Source organism: Balaenoptera physalus, assembly GCF_965194825.1.
Source record: "Balaenoptera physalus genome assembly, chromosome: 1".
In the NCBI taxonomy this organism is placed as follows: domain Eukaryota; kingdom Metazoa; phylum Chordata; class Mammalia; order Artiodactyla; family Balaenopteridae; genus Balaenoptera; species Balaenoptera physalus.
In genome coordinates this window covers 150,382,169-150,399,859 of record NC_138882.1, presented here as the reverse complement: position 1 = coordinate 150,399,859, position 17,691 = coordinate 150,382,169, and the positions used below count along the sequence as shown (strand labels likewise).

The 17,691-nt window shown below is 49.6% G+C and overlaps 1 protein-coding gene across 3 annotated transcripts in view; it reads left to right on the top strand.

The window, feature by feature from the left end:
• MROH7 (maestro heat like repeat family member 7) overlaps positions 1-17,651 on the top strand; it is a 57,246-nt gene extending 39,595 nt beyond the window's left edge. Inside the window, exons 16-24 of one of the 3 annotated variants that reach the window (XM_082428905.1) lie at positions 964-990; positions 1,964-2,101; positions 3,940-4,054; positions 8,981-9,121; positions 9,810-9,989; positions 10,483-10,737; positions 11,024-11,146; positions 14,968-15,070; positions 17,174-17,651. In XM_082428905.1, coding sequence (XP_082285031.1) covers positions 964-990; positions 1,964-2,101; positions 3,940-4,054; positions 8,981-9,121; positions 9,810-9,989; positions 10,483-10,737; positions 11,024-11,146; positions 14,968-15,070; positions 17,174-17,391 — 1,300 coding nt within the window. In that variant the 3' untranslated portion in view covers positions 17,392-17,651. Of the gene's footprint in view, positions 1-963; positions 991-1,963; positions 2,102-3,939; positions 4,055-8,980; positions 9,122-9,809; positions 9,990-10,482; positions 10,738-10,993; positions 11,147-14,967; positions 15,071-17,173 lie in introns of all 3 variants that reach the window. The other 2 variants (XM_082428904.1, XM_082428906.1) reach the window with 2 other exon arrangements.
• The last annotated feature ends 40 nt before the right edge of the window (positions 17,652-17,691 follow it).

Sequence of the window (17,691 nt, the reverse complement as noted above, 5' to 3'; positions counted from 1 at the left end):
CCGAAAGTCTTTAGGGCAATTGATCAGTAGAAATTAGCTTTGGGACTAGAAGAGAAAACAGACGTGCACTTTTTTTTTCTTTTTTAATTTATTATTTATTTTTGGCTGCGTTGGGTCTTTGTTGCTGTGCGCGGGCTTTCTCTAGTTGTGGTGAGCGGGGGCTACTCTTCGTTGCGGTGCGTGGGCTTCTCATTGCAGTGGCTTCTCTTGTTGTGGTGCATGGGCTGTAGGGGCATGGGCTTCAGTAATCATGGCTTGCGGGCTCTAGAGCGCAGGCTCAGTAGCTGTGGCCCACGGGCTTAGTTGCTCCATGGCATGTGGGATCTTCCTGGACCAGGGCTCGAACCCGTGTCCCTGCATTGGCAGGCGGATTCTTAACCACTGCGCCACCAGGGAAGTCCTCAGATGCATACTTTTATGAGAGAGCCAATCATGTGTTCAACAACTGTTTGTGAGCACCTGCAGGGTATGTCCTCTGCTTAGTGCTGGACGGCAGGGAAGAATCAGCTTCCCCCGAGGAGCTCACCATTTCGGTTTTCCTCTTCCCTCCCTAGAGATATTATTTGTATTAGATTTGTGCCCAAGGCTGAACCATTTGATTTTTATTTATTTATTGGAACAGGTAATATAGGCACATGGGTAAAAATCTCAAAAGGCATTAAAAGGGAGTCTCTGTTCCTCTCTTTACCCCAGTCATCTGCCCTAAGAACCAGGTTCTTTCTTGCCCTTCAGAGGGGGTTGATGTAGGGCTAAGCCCATGTGTTTTCATTCTCTACTTTTATACCAATGGTAGTGGACCTTACACAGTTATATATTTTTGCTTTTATTGTATACCATATCTCTGAGATCATTACATATAGAGCTGCCTCATTATTTTTAACAGCCGCATAATATCCCTCTGTGTAGATTCCAATAGACCATCATTTACTTAACCAGGATCCTCTCGATTTAGGTGCTTCACAGCATTTTGCAAATAGAAACAGTGCTGCAGTAAGTGAGGCTGTTTATATGTCTTTATACTTACATGTGATTGTATATGTAGGATGAATTCCTGAAAGTAGAATGGGTGCATCTGAAGGTTTCTGTATTTAAATATTATGGTGGAATAGGAATATGTGGTGGAAAAAGTTCTTGACCAGTGAGTGAAGGGAAAATGAAGGACCTCCTAAAGCACCCAGTTTGCCAAATTGCCTCCCACAGAGGACACCGCCGCCAGTAGTATATGACACTATATATTTCCCCACAGCTTCACCAGCACATTCTCATCTTTGCCAATCTGAAAGTTGAAAAAAATGGTATTTTGCTGTAATTTTAGTTTGTATTTCTCTTATTATGAATGTGGTTGAGGTTTAAATGCCATTTCTGTTTCCTTTTCTGTCAGCAACCTGTTCTTGTTCTTTGCCTAATTTTATATAGGACTGTTGGGAATTTTTCTTATTAGTTTGTAAGAGCTCTTTATATATTAAGGACATTAACTCTTTGTCATTTGTATTCCAGTTTATCACTTAACCTGCAACAATTTGATGGTTTTTTGCTATTCAGAACTTTAAAATTTTTATGTAGTCCAGTTCCTCAGTCTTTTCCTTTTTGGTTTCTATTGCATGTTATGCTCAGAAAAGTGCTCTTTGAGGGATAGAGGGCAAGTAGTTGTGTAGCTGGGCTTGAAGTCAGGACACCTTGGGTTTGAGTCCTGGACTATAACAGTGCTTTGCACTTTGGGTTAAACCAATTTAACCTCCTGGCAACTTGGTTCCTTGCCTATGAAATGGGGTAAGCAGTTCCTACCCTGACAGGTGTGTTGTAAGGACAAGATAGGATCTCATCACAGACGATACCATGTGCTGAGGCTGCGGAGAGAAATTTGTCTGGCAGATGGAACTGATGGTGGGAGAGACTTGGGTGGAGGGAGGTCTGGCCTGTTGGGGCAGGGTGACATGAGGTCTCAGCCCCCTTGTCTTGGCAGCTGGGTGGTCAAAGTGGTGAAAATCCTTCTGCTGAAGATGGGCTGCTCATACGAGGCTACCTTTCTGGAGGACCAGGGTGGCTGGGAGCTCATGGGGCAGGCAGAGAACCACCACCGTGGAGTGTCCCTGCTGGCCAGGTGAGGCCGGGGACCCCCAGGGCAGGGGTTGGAGGGAGGGGAGAGACCTCAGGGTCTTTGGAAAGACCTGGGTTTGCATCTCTCTCTGGGCAAGACCCTTCCCTCACTCCATCGTCTCTCCTCTGAGACTGGCAGAGTATCATCTACCTCAGAGGGCAGACAATTCAGATGTGAAAGATAGCACACACTCTACAAACTGTCGTTGGAGCAGTACCTGGCATTGCAGAGCACTTAGGTTATTTATGAAGCACCTTTCTCACCACATTATGAATTTAGTTCCCACGCTAATACAGAAATTATGGTCTAGCCGAGCAGTTTATAGTGTGGCCTTGGAGCAGGTCTACCTGTGCCTGAATCCCAGCTTACCACTTCCCAGCTGTGTGACCCAGGGCAAGTTCGTTTCCTTCTCTGTGTCTCAGTTTTCCCACCAGTAGTATGGAAATAATAACAGGGCCCACCTCCAAGATTTAGGGTGAGGATTAAAGTACTTTGAACAGCCCCTGGCATATAGTAAGAGTTCAACACAGGTTAGCTTTTATTATCGTCATGCTGACTGGTGGGGCAGGGATTATTAATGTACATTTTGAAGGGGAGGGTGCCAAGGTTCAGAGGGGGACAGTTATATACCAAAGGTCACACAACCAGGAAGTGGCAAGGCTTGGAAATTACCTGCTGACCCAGATCAGGGCTTTTCCCCCCAACCACACACGCCTCCCATGGGGTCAGGAGAAGGGTGGCACCTTGATTTCACTAATGTGGCTCCTGCAGGAAGAGTCTGCTTCTTAGCCCTGCACTCTGAGTGTCCAGGATGGTGCTCTCCCCAGGGTTTCTCAGGATACAGCCGCATTTATTGAGCACTTGCTATGCTCTAGGTACCATGCAAAGAGCCGTACATTCATGGACTATTCCATTTAACCCTCACCATGACCGATGAAATAGCACTATTATTTTCCCAGTGTTACCCATGAGGAACCCGAGACCCAGAGAAGTTAAGTGACTTGCCCAAAGTCACACAGCTAGTGGTAAGGCCAGAATTTGAACCCAGGCTGTCTTATTCCAGACTCTGTTCTTGGCTGACACACTTTCCTGGATTCATTGATTAATGAAGCATAGTGCAGACTTGAGGCTGCATCAGAATCATCTACGGGGCTCGTTAAAACGCTGCTTGCTGGGCCCCACCTCTAAAGTTTCTGATTCAGTTAGCCTGGGATGGAAGCCTGAGGATGTGCATTTCTAACAAGTTCCCAGGTGATGCTGATACTGCTGGTCCAGGAGCCGCACTTTGAAAACCACTAGCTTAGTAGAATGAACGAGGCAGCTGGAGTGGGGAGCCCTGGGTTGGGGCTCCAGCTCTGCCATTTTCCAGCTCTATGACCTTGGGCACTTCACACTCAAAGCCTCTGTTTCCTCATCTATGAAATAGGTTAACAACAGTAACCTGCCTCAAAGGGTAATGGTGAGGATCAAATGCAATAACTACTTGAAAGCGTCTGGCTGCTGCCTGGTGCCAGTGAGTGGGTCCTCACACCCTTTCCTTCCTGTCTCTTCCTGCTGGAGTGGTCCTGTGCACTCAGGGGTCTTAAGCCTGTCTTTCTTACTGATTTGCTCTGTGCTCTCAGGCAAGTCACTTTCCCACTCTGGGCCTCAGTTTTCCCATCTGTAAAATGAAGCAGTTAGACCAAATGGTCTCTGAGATCCTGTCCAGGTGGGAAACCCTGGGGATGCAGGAACCCAGGTGAATTGGGCTTGCCCAGAGTTTTGAGTGTTGGGGCTAGGCCCCCACCCAGCACATCCCCCCGGGGCTGGAGAGCCTAAGGGCACTGTTCCCCCACCCCCAGGGCCATGGTGCACTACTCCTGCCAGGAGCTCTGCCGCATCCTCTATCTGCTCATCCCGCTCCTGGAGCGAGGTGACGAGAAGCACAAGATCACCGCCACTGCCTTCTTCGTGGAGGTACAGACTGGGCACTGGGCGTGGGGCAGGGGTCCCCCCGGGGCTTCCCCTGAGCACAGGCCTCAGTTCCCACTGCGGGTCATTTCTCCTGTGCAATAAGTATTTAACACTTTAGAGTCTTTCCTGAACATGATTTCTTTTGAGTACAAAGGCTTCGTAGCCCTCTCTCCCTCCTCCCTCCCATCTGTCCTCTTCTTTCTACCCCCTCCACCCCATTCCATTCTTCCCAGACTCCCCCTTGCCCCAGGCAACCACCAACCTTTGCTGGGCACCTCTGTGTGCCAGGTACCAGACTGGAGACACAAATATGAATTTGACTCTGCCTTGCTCTCAAGGAGTTCTTGGCATGGGAGTGGAGACAGAGCACATCCCAATTATAACACAGGGTACTATAGAGTGACTTGTGCTATGATGGGGGCAGTTCAGGCTGTGGTGGGAGAACAAAAGTCTTGGATGTTGGGTGGGGGAACATCAGGGAGGCCTTCCTGGAGGAAGTGACAACTAAGCTGAGTGAGTGTATGGGGGTACTGGAGTGGGTACTGGGGAGAGATTAGTCAGGAGAAGGTTGGTAGGGTTGGCCCCAGAAGGCAAGACTTGCCAATAACAATAGCCAACATTTATTGAGCACTTACTATCTTCTAGGCATATTCTAAGAGCTTTACACATATCGATCCATTTAATCCTCACAATAATCCTATGATGCATATACTATTCCATCCCCTAGTTTAGAGGAGGAAACCAAGGCACAGATTTAAGTAACTTTCCCAAGGCCACACAGCTCATAAGTGGCTGATCCAAGATTCAAAGCCAGACACCTGGGCTCTAAAGTACACTCTCTCTTTCATTTTGTGTGTGTGCTTGTGGTTGTGTATGTGGTAAAAAATATATATTTCATGAAAGTTACCATTTTAACCATTTTTAAGTGTACAGCTCAGTGGCATTAAGTGCATTCACACTTTTGTGCAACCATCACCACCATCCATCTTCAGAAGTTTTTCATCTTCCTTCCCAAACTGAAGTTCCGTACCCATTAAACACTAACTCTCCCTCCCTCGTTTCCTCAGCCCCTGTAACCGCCATTCTACTTTCTGTCTCTATGAATTTGCCTATTCTAGGTTTCGTATAAGTAGATTCATCAATATTTGTCCTTTCATGTCTTGCTTATTTCACTTAATATAATGTCTTCAAGGCTCATCCATGTTGTAACGCAGGTCAGAATTTCATTCTTTTTTAAGTCTGAATAATATTCCGTTGTATGAACATATCACATGTTGTTTCTCCATTCATTGGTCGATGGACATTTGTAAAACCCACTCTCTTAACCGCCATCCCATCTTCCTCTTGTGACCTGCTGGCTGCCACACAGGGGGTCTTGGGCTATCACCAGGGTCTGTACAGTGGGGTTCAGAGGTTCACTGTCTGCTCAGACAGTGGAAGGTTAAGGAAGGCTTCCTGGAAGAGGTGCCATTTGAGCTGGGCCTTGAGTAAAGATTGCCAGGCGGGCAGAGGGCAGCATGGCAATCCCGGCACTTCTTGCACCTTTCTGCCTCTCCAGTGGACTGTGAGTTTAGGGAGTAGGGACTACATTGTGTTTATGTTGCATCCCTAGACCCAGCGCCAAGAGGGCCCCCAAGAAGTGGGGATAGGATGGATGAGTGCGCACCCAAGTGAACACTTTGCCTGGCTCTGCAGGCACCAGCAGAATATGTCACCTCCAAGAGGACAAGCGTGTGTCTTGGAGCCAGGAGTCGGGGTTACAGCCTCAGCTCTGCTGGGGTCTACTTCTAATTTCCCCCATGACCCTGGTGAGGAAAGGGAAAGTGCCATTTATTGAGGGGCTGCCACATGCCGAACACCACGCTGACCTCTTTTATCTGCTACCCCACTCATCAGCACAGCAGCGCTGAAAACCGGGAATTGTGAAGCTCATGTGTCGGCGAGGTAAGAGGCAGTTTTCAAGGTCACACAGCTCAAGTTGTCCAGAGAGATTCAGACCAGGTCTGCCCGCCTGGCTCCTCTATCCTGGTCAGCCTCGTGGGAGAGGCGGTCCTCTCTCTGTCGGTTAGTGGCTGCCACAGGGGCTCTTTGGGGAGGGGGGGTGGAGGTTGGGCTTTCCGTGTCCACAAGGTCAGGGACAGTAGGCTTAACCTTTCCCAGCATTCTCCTGGAGCCCTGAGCAGTGGCCCTCCCTCCCTGGGGCAGGGGTCCTCACCCAGCTTCAGTCCTTCTCCCACTCCCCAGAAGAGATGGCCCACTCCTGGCCAGAGCCAGGCCCACCATGTTCACAGTGGTGCTTTGATGTCGCTCAGATGTCCCTCCCTGGCTCCCCCAGCCCCCCATGCTGTGACTGTGTGTGTGCTTGCTTCTTCCAATGGCGGGTGAAGTCCTCAAGGGAGCTGTGAGCCCTTCGGCAAGTTGCTGAGCCTGTCTGTGCCTTGCTTTCTTATAATACGGGGATAATGAATTGCCCATCTCATGGGTTCTTTTTGTTTTTTTTGGGGGGGGGGTTTTTTTTAAGCAAAAATTTTAAATCTTTTATTGTTTCACTCTTACTTTGAAATAATTTTGGATGTAACAGAGGAGCTGGAAAAATAATAAGAAAGTTCCTGTTTATCCCACACCCAGCTACCCCCGACGATAACAACTTACATAAAAATAGTACAATAATCGAAACTAAGACATGGGTACAATACTATAAACTACAGACTGCTCAGATTTCAGAGTTTTCCACTGATGTCCTTTCTCTGTTCCAGGATCCATTCCGGATCCCACCTTGCACCATTAGTTGACTTAATGGGACCTCCTTCATCTCCTCTAATCTTGTCTGTCATGGCCTTGGCACATTGAAAGACTAACTCTAGGTATTTTGTAGAATGTCCTTCCATTTGGCTTTGTCTCATGTGTTCCCATGATTAGACTGAGGTTATGCATTTAGGAGAAGAACCTGTATAGGTGATGTGACCTCTCAGGGCATCATGTCAGGGGGCCCATGACCTCTATTTTAACTTCTTATTATTGATGATGTTAACTTTCATCAGTTGGTGAAAGTGGTTCGGACTGTGAGGGTAACACGTATCCTTTTGTAGTTAACAAATATACGTGGAGAGATACTTTGAAACTAGGCAACTTAAACTTTTACCCCCTAAGTTTAGCATTCATCAATGGATCCTGCATGGAGCCATTATTCCTGTGGTTTTCTAATGGTGATTTTTCTATTTCCTTCATTCAGCCTACAGTTATTAGTTGGAATTCTTCTGTAAGAGTTGTTCCTTCTACTTTCACGTATTTATTTGGTCATTTTTTTATAGCAATACAGACTTGTGGATATTTACTTGATTCTTTGGGTTATAATCCAATATTATCCTTTTTTTTTAACATCTTTATTGGAGTATAATTGCTTTGCAATGTTGTGTTAGTTTCTGCTGAGTAACCAAGTGAATCAGCTATACATACATGTATATCCCCATATCCCCTCCCTTTTGCGCCTCCCCCCCACCCTCCCTATCCCACCCCTCTAGGTGGTCACAAAGCACCGAGTTGATCTCCCTGTGCCATGTGGCTGCTTCCCACTAGCTATCTATTTTACATTTGGTAGTGTATATATGTCCATGCCACTCTCTCACTTCGTCCCAGCTTCTCCATAGTGGCTGTATCAATTTACTTCCCCACCAGCAGTGCAAGAGGGTTCCCTTTTCTCCACACCCTCTCCAGCATTTATTGTTTGTAGATTTTCTGATGAGGGCCATTCTGACCTCTCATAGGGTTTTGATGAGGATTAGGCGAGTTCACATAAAGCACTTAGAACAGTGCCAGCACACTGGTGCCGAGCAGCAGTGTTGTATGGATGGGTGGAGGGAGGGTGGTAGGTGGAGCCCCACTTTTCCTGCCTCCCCCACTCCCCACCCCATCAACTGTCCTGCCTGCTCTCTCAGGCTCTTTCTTCTCATCACAGACATAGGGTCTCAATAGTCACAGTAGATGGAGGACAAGGGAGCAGATGGGAGAAGTGCTTATGAGGTTGACTAGGCAGGAACTGAAGACCAGTTGGGTGCTGGAGGTGGGGGGCAAGGGAGAGGAAGGAGATGAGAGTGATGCCTGGTTTGGGGCTGGGACAATGGGGGTCTGGTGGTGCTAATCCCGCAATGGGGGGCACTGGAGGAGGGCAGTTCTTTTGTGGTGCGCAGGCTCCAGGGCGCGTGGGCTCTGTAGTTTGTGGCACACGGGCTCTCTAGTTGAGGTGTGCAAGCTCAGTAGTTGTGGCGCACGGGCTTAATTGCCCCGCGGCATGTGGGATCTTAGTTCCCTGACCGGGGATCGAACCCACGTCCCCTCCATTGTAAGGCAGATTCTTTACCACTGGACCACCAGGGAAGTCCCAGAGGGCAATTCTAAGGAGGAAAGGAATCATTTCTTGTTGGATGTGAACTCAGGCAACAAGTGTTCCCTGAGCACATACTTCACCCCAGAGCTTGTATCAGGTAACAGGCGCCCAAGGAGAAAGGCTCAGTTTGCGTCCTCAAGGAAGCCGCCAGTGGGATAGGATACGGGAGGCAGATGCATAAGCACATGGGGGCACTAAGGTTTCCATGTTCAGGGCTCCCAGGGGCCCAGAGAAGGGGGCAGTCAGCCTAGGTGAGGCCTGGGGACACTGTCAAACATGGCTTCAGGGGGGCTGAGTTTTGGATGGAGCTGTGCACGGTGAGCTGGGGCTAGAGTGGAGGTGAGAGCCCCGGCAGAAGGGCATCCTGCCCGCACAGAGGGGACAAAACAGCCTGGGTCGTTCAGTGAATGATGGGCAGCTTGGTTAGAAGCTGGCTGGTGGTAAGAATGTGGGCTAGAGGGTAGGCAGGTGTGAATGAGGCCCCAGAGGCAAACAGGGCCTGAGGTACCCCTTGGGCCAGGGAGTAATTACCCTTACTTCCTCAGCTCCTCCAGATGGAGGAGGTGCGACGGATCCCTGAGGAATACTCTCTGGGGCGGATGGCAGAAGGCCTGAGCCACCGGGACCCCATCATGAAGGTGCTGTCCATCCGAGGCCTGGTCATCCTGTCCCGAAGGACTGAGAAGGTGAGGGGAGCGTAGGGGAGAGCCCACCCAGCCAGGCCCCTGACAGGAGGAAGGATGGAGCTTAGCCATCCTTGACTCTCCATTGCTGGTGGCTGGAATCAGAGCTCATTTCTGTCTCTGCCTCAGTTATCCCATCTGTAAAATGGGTATCACTTAATAATTCCCTCTATACTTTATTCTTTAGAAAATAGTTTCTAAATTCAGATTTTTCACAATGACCCTAAAGGCAGTGTGTATAGGAGGGGCTGGGGATGGCAGTAATTATTCCTATTTTACAGATTAGGAAACTTGAGTCCCAAATTGTTGATATATCATTCGCATTTTTAAAAGTGCTGTGTTTTTCTCTACCAGGCACTGTTGTTGCAGCTTAGGATTTAGAGGGACAAAGGGACAGGATATAGACTCAGAAAGCTAACTAACAACGCATGGTATCATCTATATAGTGCCAAGAAGGGGGGAGACAATAAAGGGCCTCAGGTATCCAGGCTAGGAAAGAGTCAGTGAGGCCAAAGAGGGCTTTGGGGACAGCAGGAGCTTGAGTGAGGGCATGCCAGGCAGGTGGGACAACATAAGCAAAGGCCTGGAGGTGGGACTTGCTTGACCAAGTTCATCTCAGTGAATCAGAGGCTGGGTCTCCCACCTGTTAGCACAGATAGGAGCCCCCATCCCAAATGCTCCTTCTCCACAGACCACCAAGGTGCAGGCCCTCCTGCCCTCCATGGTGAAGGGTCTGAAGAGTGTGGATGGGCTGCTGGTGGTGGAGGCGGTCAACAACATCAAGATCATCTTCAAGGGGCAGGACCGGAAGCTGATGGACAGCTCGGTCTACGTGGAGATGCTGCAGATCCTGCTGCCACACTTCAGTGATGTAAGGAATCCCATGGGGGTGGGAGGACGGGGTGGGGTGGCACCCGGAGGGCAGTTCTTTACTGCTCTGGGAGTTGCAGTAGCTCCCACAGCCTGTTGGGACCTGGGCAAGGCCGAGTCAGCCCAGGGGAAGGGGCACTAGTCCCAACTGGTCCTCGTCTCTTTTTAACTGGTTTGCACAGAGAACGTTCCTTTTCTAATTAGTTCTCACAGAGGGAGGTCTTTTTGTGTCATCAAGTTTCCCCAGAGACTTGCCTCACTGTGATTGGTCCACCTAGAGAGGTCACTGGTTTTTGATTGGTCTCAACAGAGGGGGGCATTTTCCCACTTGGCACGAAGGCACATTTTAGGCTAGTGGGGGCCCTGGCTGGGAAGAGCGGGCAGAGCTCCAGACCTAGGCTTTGCTGAGGGAGACGCCAGCCCCAGATCAGCCCCACCAGGTGGCCTTCACTGTTTTCTGTCTCTGTGTGACTTGCGCCTGGAGGGGCCCTCAGAATGAGTGGAAGGAAGGCCATGTGCCTCCATGTGGGGCACAGAGGCCCAGGCAGCCTCCTGGAAGACAGAGCATGCCTGAGCCTCTGGATCTGCCCCAGTCACGAGAGGACGTGCGCTCCTCCTGCATCAACCTGTACGGCAAGATGGTCCGGAAGCTGCGGTGGCCCCGCACCCCGGCCATGGAGGAGCAGCTGATCAGCACCTTGGTGCCCCTGCTGCTGACCATGCAAGAGGGCAATGCCAAGGTGAGCCAGGTGAGTGCGCACGGCCCTGAGCCCTGAGGGTGCACCCCTCTTTACAGAACCCAACCTAGAATCACAGATGATCCATCACCGGACAGCTTATTTATGTCTGGCCAAGTCTGTTTACCAAAGGTACCCATGTCAGTATCTCTCTTCAAAACAGCCAACTTCACTTGTATGTTTCAAATAGGAATTGCTTTTCCAAAATCCAGTTTCATACAGTTTTTTTTTTTTTGGAACACATTCTGGCTATCCTGGAATTCCACAGCTCTGGTGTTCTCTTCCTGTTGGCCCCCAGAAATGTGTGAAGACCCTGTTCCACTGTTCTTGCTTCATGACTTGGGAATTGCCAAAAAGAGCTTACAGTCGGAAGCCCTGGGACAACCAGCAGCAGATGGTGGCCAAAATTTGCAAGTACCTTGTGAGTGCTTCCAAGACTACAGTGGGTCCTTATGAGTATGCTGGAGGTGGCAGGTTCTTTCCTTGCCTCTTTCTTCTTTTTACATGAGCATCCTTACTGACAATTCCATTACCACCTACAAGTCGTTGGCTCCTGGAAGTTCATCTTTGTCTCTGACTCCTCTCTCCACTTCTGGTGTTCCCTCTCCATGGCTTACCGGACATCTCCCCCGATGAACCACACTCACCTTAAGCTCAGCATGTCTCTTCTGAACTTATGCCCATCCCATGTCAGTTCTGCTCTGTCCCTCTAGATCCCCAAAAGCTGAAACCTAAAACTCTCTGAGGCTTATTCCTCTCCCCGACCTTCACCTTTGATCAATCTTAAATATCCTTAATACCTCTGAATCTGTCTTTCCCTCCCCCTCCCCACTATCATTACCCTTAGTTCAGGTCATGGATGTCTCTCAGCATGGCCATTGGTCCAGCCATCCAGTGGGTCCCCAAGCCTTGAATCTCATCCCCTCCAGTCCATTCCCCATTCAGGCCACCAAAATGGTCTGGTTAAAACACAGTCTGTCTATATTATATCCCTGCTTGAAGGGCTCCATTGGCTCCCTTTTCTACAACAGTAATTCCCAGTGTGTATTCTTTGCAACACCAGTCCTACAAGATATGCCCCACAGGGGAGAAAAGAAGTTCCAAGACACATAAGTTTGGGAAATACTGCATCATCATCTTCCTCTTGGAGATCTGCAGTGCCATTGGTACATTAAAGCTCTGAGATATTCTGTGCTGAGGAAATGTTTCATGGTTAATTCATGGTTTCCCAAAGTTATTTAACCACAGAACTCCCTTTCGAGATAACACCTGAGAACATCCTGCAGTAGGAGAGAGCCATATATACAGTGAAATGCTGCACTGCAGGATGCAGCCTGATTCCTCCACATACAATTTGGGAAGCTTTGCCATCTAGTCCCATCTACCTTCCCTGTTGTTATGGGCCGCGTTCCCCAGGATGCAGACTCTGAGGCAGAGATTGGCATGCAGGAGGTTTATTAGGGACACCCTTGGGATCAGTCCCTGTGGAAGGAAGGGCAGAGAGCGGGAGTGGCAGAGGGAGGAGTCAAGCTGCAGTGTAGTTTCAGGGGAAGTCTCAGCCAACACTATGCTGAGATTCCTCACATTGGAACTAGGGGTCAGGTTTCCACATAGACCCAGGCATCTGTCAGTTTCCGGTTCTGTCCCTTGAAAAAGTCTTGAGGTTGTGGATTGCCTTGTCATTGGATGCCAGCCAGCCTGGGAAGGGTCATGACTTTGGGCCAGCAGTTCTCTTCCACCAAAGCAATCTGTACCTGGGGGAATAAATCCTTTACACCCTAAGGGAGATCTGGCTGGGGCCTACAGCATCCCCATTCTCCCACCAACCTAACAAAAATATACAAAGTAACAGATTGTTACTTTGCAACAATAATCGTTATCAACAATGCTCAAAACCTCTGCAATCCAGTGCCTAATATTTTACCTCATTTTACAGAGGGAGAAAGGCCTGGAGGAAGTGTTTGACCCGGGTTGCTAATTCAAATACTTACCATGATCTGTGACTGCACAGATAATGATTATAAGTGACGTGGAGGTGGTAGGGCTGTGACAACCTGGAGTGCCCAGGCTCTGGGTTTTTTTGTTTTTTTTTTAAGCATTGGTTTTATTTTATATTTTTCCTTTTTTAAAAAAAATTTATTTATTTATTTATTTAGACTGTGCCAGGTCTTAGTTGCGGCACACGAAGTGTTAGTTGCAGCATGGGAAATCTTCGTTGTGGTATGCAGGATCTTTTAGTTGTGGCATGCAGGCTCATAGTTGCGGTATGTGGGCTTCTTAGTTGTGGCATGCAAACTCTTAGTTGCGGCATGCAAACTCTTAGCTGCGGCATGCATGCGGGATCTAGTTCCCCAACCAGGGATTGAACCCGGGCGCCCTGCATTGGGAGCGCAGAGTCTTACCCACTGGGCCACCAGGGAAGTCCCCCCAGGCTCTGTTGAAAGCACGAGTGGAGAGCTCCAGCTCAGCATGCAGCCCACTCTCACCAGGGCCTCCAGTTTCACAAGAAAGTCTAGATTTTTATAAGACATTAATTAACAAGCAATTTAGCTTATTTAAAACACTGTGCTGGCCCCTGCCCTGCCAGCCACTTGTGGCCTGTGGGCTGCCAGCTTGTGACCTCTGCATTAAGCCCTTCCGGATTCTCAGTCTCTTCTTTGTTCTCCAGGCATCAGCAGCTCTACTCATATGAAGGTCAACCTCTAGCCTTAGCTTTAAGAAGGGGTCGGTAACCTAGTCATTCATTCATTCATTCATCCAACACTTTCTGGGCACCTGTGCCATGCCAAGCTCTGTCCAGGGTACTGAGGACTCTGAGCTGAGTGAGATGGCCCGTTCTTTTGGGGGAACACCAGATTCAGTGGGGGAGATGGGTATAAATAATTATAGTCCAATGTCATAGGTGCCATGACAAAGTCTGTGCAACATGCTATGGAAACATCAAGAGTGGTGGGATCAGCTTTGCCTAAGGGTTGTGGAAAGCTTTGGGGAGGAGATGGTTTCTGAGCTGAGCGTCAAAGAATGAGAGGGAATTCATCAGGAAGGAAAGAGGGAAAGGCACTCCAGTCAGGAGCAATGGCTTGTACCAGGTACAGATCTGGGGAGAGCTGGGCCATGACCTGGGACCGGAGCATGGTGTGCATGGAGGTGGTGATGGAAGTTGAGACTGAGAAATAACATGATCATGAACACTTTGCCCACCAGGCCCAGGAGTTTACTCCCTGACATGCAGATTGTCAACAGGAGAGTGATCAGATCAGACTTCTCTTCATCTCCCTCAACAGTCTCTTAGCAGATTGCCTGCCCCCTAGTTTCTACTTAATCACACCCAACTTGAACACCACTGTCAGACTATTTTGCCCAAAACATTGCTTTGTCATTGCCCTATTAAGAATGAATGCTGGCTTCGTATTTTCTAATGCATAAGGAAGCCCTATTCCTATCTGGATTTTAAGGACTTTTAAGACCCTCCTAAGTCTCTAGTTTATTCCCACTGCTCTGTAACTTGAATCCTTTACCTTGGTCAAACCTGTCTCCTTAGTCATGTCCCTTGCATGCCATGTCCATTCTCAGCTCTGGCTGGACTTGCATTTTATTTTATTTTTTAAAATAACTTTATTTATTTATTTATTTATTATTTTTTGGCTGTGTTGGGTCTTCATTGCTCCGTGTGGGCTTTCTCTAGTTTTGGAGAGCAGGGGCTACTCTTCATTGTGGTGTGCGGGCTTCTCTTTGTGGTGGCTTCTCTTGTTGTGGAGCATGGGCTCTAGGCGCACAGGCTTTAGTAGTTGTGGCACGTGGGCTCAGTAGTTGTGGCTCGAGGGCTCTAGAGCACAGGCTCAGTAGTTGTGGTGCACAGGCGTAGTTGCTCTGCAGCATGTGCGATCTTCCCAGACCAGGGCTTGAACCCATGTCCCCTGCATTGGCAGGTGGATTCTTAACCACTGTGCCACCAGGGAAGTCCCTGGACTTGCATTTTAGAACTTACCTTCCGGCTGTAGCAGGTGGGTGGATTGGAAGAAGAGACGCCCAAGGCAGGAGGACCATTGAAGTGACTGTTGCAATCAGCTAAGAGAACATGAGGCCTGGCCTCTGGGAGAGTCCAGAATGGGTAGCAGAGATGTTTAGGAGGCAAGGAGCCAGGACCTGACTGCCTGACGTGGTCCCCGTTCCTAGCTTTGGGAGGGGTGGATGGGTAGTCCCTCTGAGGGCCCAGCACTCTCAGGTTTCTCTTTGTCCCAGGTGGACACCCATCGAGACAGTGCCTTCACGTTCCTCAGCCAGAGCCTGGAGTACACCAAGAGTTCCAGGGCCTCCCTCCGGAAGTCCTCGGTCATGTTCATAGGTAACCTGCCCTAGCAGAACTAGTCCTACCGCTTCCTCCCCTTGGAAGGAAGCTGCGGCCCTTCTGGCACTGGGTGGATGCCTCCCCTTGGGTGCAAGGCTTGGCCAGCAGACGGCCTTGGTATAAATTAGAAAGGTCTCCCCTCCTCTGAGATCACTGCTTGGGAAGTGAGCCAAGGTCACAACCTTGGCATCTGTATGCAGAAGTGCTGCTTCCCCCCTGAGTACGGTGGGGTCCGGGTCCAGACCCAGCAGGAGCTTGCTGTTGACCTCGGCAGGAGGCGCCAAGCTGCACAGTGGAGAAGTGAACTAGGATCTCAGCTCCATGATCCCCTTTCTGTGTGACCCCAACTGAGTCACTTACTCCCACTGAGCCTCCTCCGTAAGATCTGTAAGATCATCGGTAAGATGGGGATCAACTCCTACTTCACGGACCGGATGAGAATATTTTTTGCGTGTGTGAACACTGGCAGATAAAGCTGCTCCCTCAGTGTTCGTCACCTTCATCCTTCTTTCCACAGTCCCAACCTCTGCCTTTCTGGGGGAAAAACCATAGATTCCCCTCGCTCAGAGTCCCCCCATAGGACCCTTCTGATGGCATGCTTTCTCCTCTCAGCTACTCCCCTCCCCTCCGCTCCCTGAAATATCCACACACCCCTCAAGGACCAGGAGACCCTACTGCAGAGAGGCTTGGAGAGGATGACATTCCCAGCCCTCCACCTTGTAAAGCGATGTTTCTTTTAGTACCTTCGCCCAATTCACTTGCAGTTTTTCATCCATCCTGTCGTCCATGCATGCATTCATTGGCTTATGCCGCAAACACTGATTGATCCTCTACTCTGTGTCAGGCACTGCGCTTAGTCTAGAGAAACACAGAACTTCTCAGGAGGTGATGCTGGTGTTTGGGGGTGGGGAGGTGTAGGGGGTGGCTCTTAACATGATCAGTTCCGGGACATATGAGTGATGCCCAGGACAGGGGCCGGGGGTGGGGGGTGGGCGGGCAATCCCTCAGGGTGTGGGGACCGGCTCAGGGACAGCTTCTCACACAGAGTAACATTATTTCTTAAATTCTGACATCTCTAAATCTTGCTCCAAATTAATCACTTCTAAAAATGTTGGTGTTTAACAACCTGGGAGTCTTCTCTGTGTCAGGGCCTGTGCTGGGAAAAGAAACCTGGGTAGCACCTGCATCAGCCTGCAGACAGCTCCTAGTGTGGCGTTTTGATTCCTAACCTCTTGTGGGTTATGGATCTTTTGTGAGACCCTGAAGAAAGTTATGAGCACTTTTCCTAGAAAAATGCATATAAGCATACACTCAGAGACTATCCTTCCTACTCCCCCATCCCCAGTGGATCTAAGCTGAAGAAACCCCTGGTCTGGTGGGAGATGTTCACGAATCACAAGTCAAATACAACACAGTATGTACAGGTAGAGAGAAACTCAGAGACTCTGGGAACCCAGAGAGGCATTTAACTAGGTTGGGGACAGGGTCAGGAAACATTTCCTGGAGGAGCGACTGTGTTAAACTGAATATTCAAGGACAAATAGGAATTAGCCAGGCACAGAAGTGTGGGAAGGGCCTTCTGAGAGGTACGGCTCATTCAAGGATCCGCACGTACTTTAGGAGCTGGGCATGCAAGCTGGGAGCAGGGTAGGGCTGAGCAGTGTGGCCGAGGAGCTGAGTCTCAGCCCCTCCCGGGGCCCCACCAACCACCTGCCTGGAAGGTATGCGAGGCACTTGGTACCCTTCCCGTTACTGTGGCTCAAACTCCCTGGAGGAGGGGGTGCCGAGGCAGCACCTCCCTGAGTCTAAGGACACTAAGGACCAGCCTGGGGAAGAGACCACCTAGGGCCACCTCTCAGAGTCAGCTGCAGCCCAGCTCCTGCCCCTGTCCTGGTGCCACCTCTGCCTGCTGGACCTGCCACCTCTCCTAGGAATCTGTGTCTTAGGGAATCTGTCCCAGGTCAGGACAAAGTTCTCTGTTTGTGTCCTTACTTGTGGGGCTGGAAGAGGGTAGGGAGAGCTTTTCTGAGGGGGTCTGGTCCAAAGGTGGGGGGTCGGAGTCAGGAGGTGGAGGCACTCACCTCTCGGATTATGCTCAAGGGTCCCTGGTCCCCTGCATGGAGAGCATCATGACAGAAGATCATCTGAACGAAGTTAAAGCCGGTAAGTCCTGCCCTGCGTTGGTGAGATTTCAGGGGCCAGTGAGGGAACGAGTAGGCTCACAGTGGGTAATGGGAAAGGTAAGGGTTATGTCCCAAGGCCAGGGGCTTCAGCTCAGTCCAGTAGTGTTGGTATTGACCCAGACAAGTACATGTTAAGTACTGTGTAGTCACCAAGACACAGACATACAACCCCACCCTAGGGGAGCTTATGATCCAGGAAACGAGGCTCAGAAAATAAGACCAAAAACCATTTAGTGTAGAGCAAGTAGTTCAGACTCTTAAGGAGCACGTAAATTTTGTAACCGGGGAAGCTGATGGGAGCATGAAGGTAGGCTGGGGTAGTCCAAGAAGGCTTCCTGGAGAAGGCAGGTTTTGATTCAGGCTTCAAAAGGCATGAACAATTTGAAGAGCTGGGAGATGAGGGGATGCTGAGCAGAGTGCTTAAGCCAAGGCATG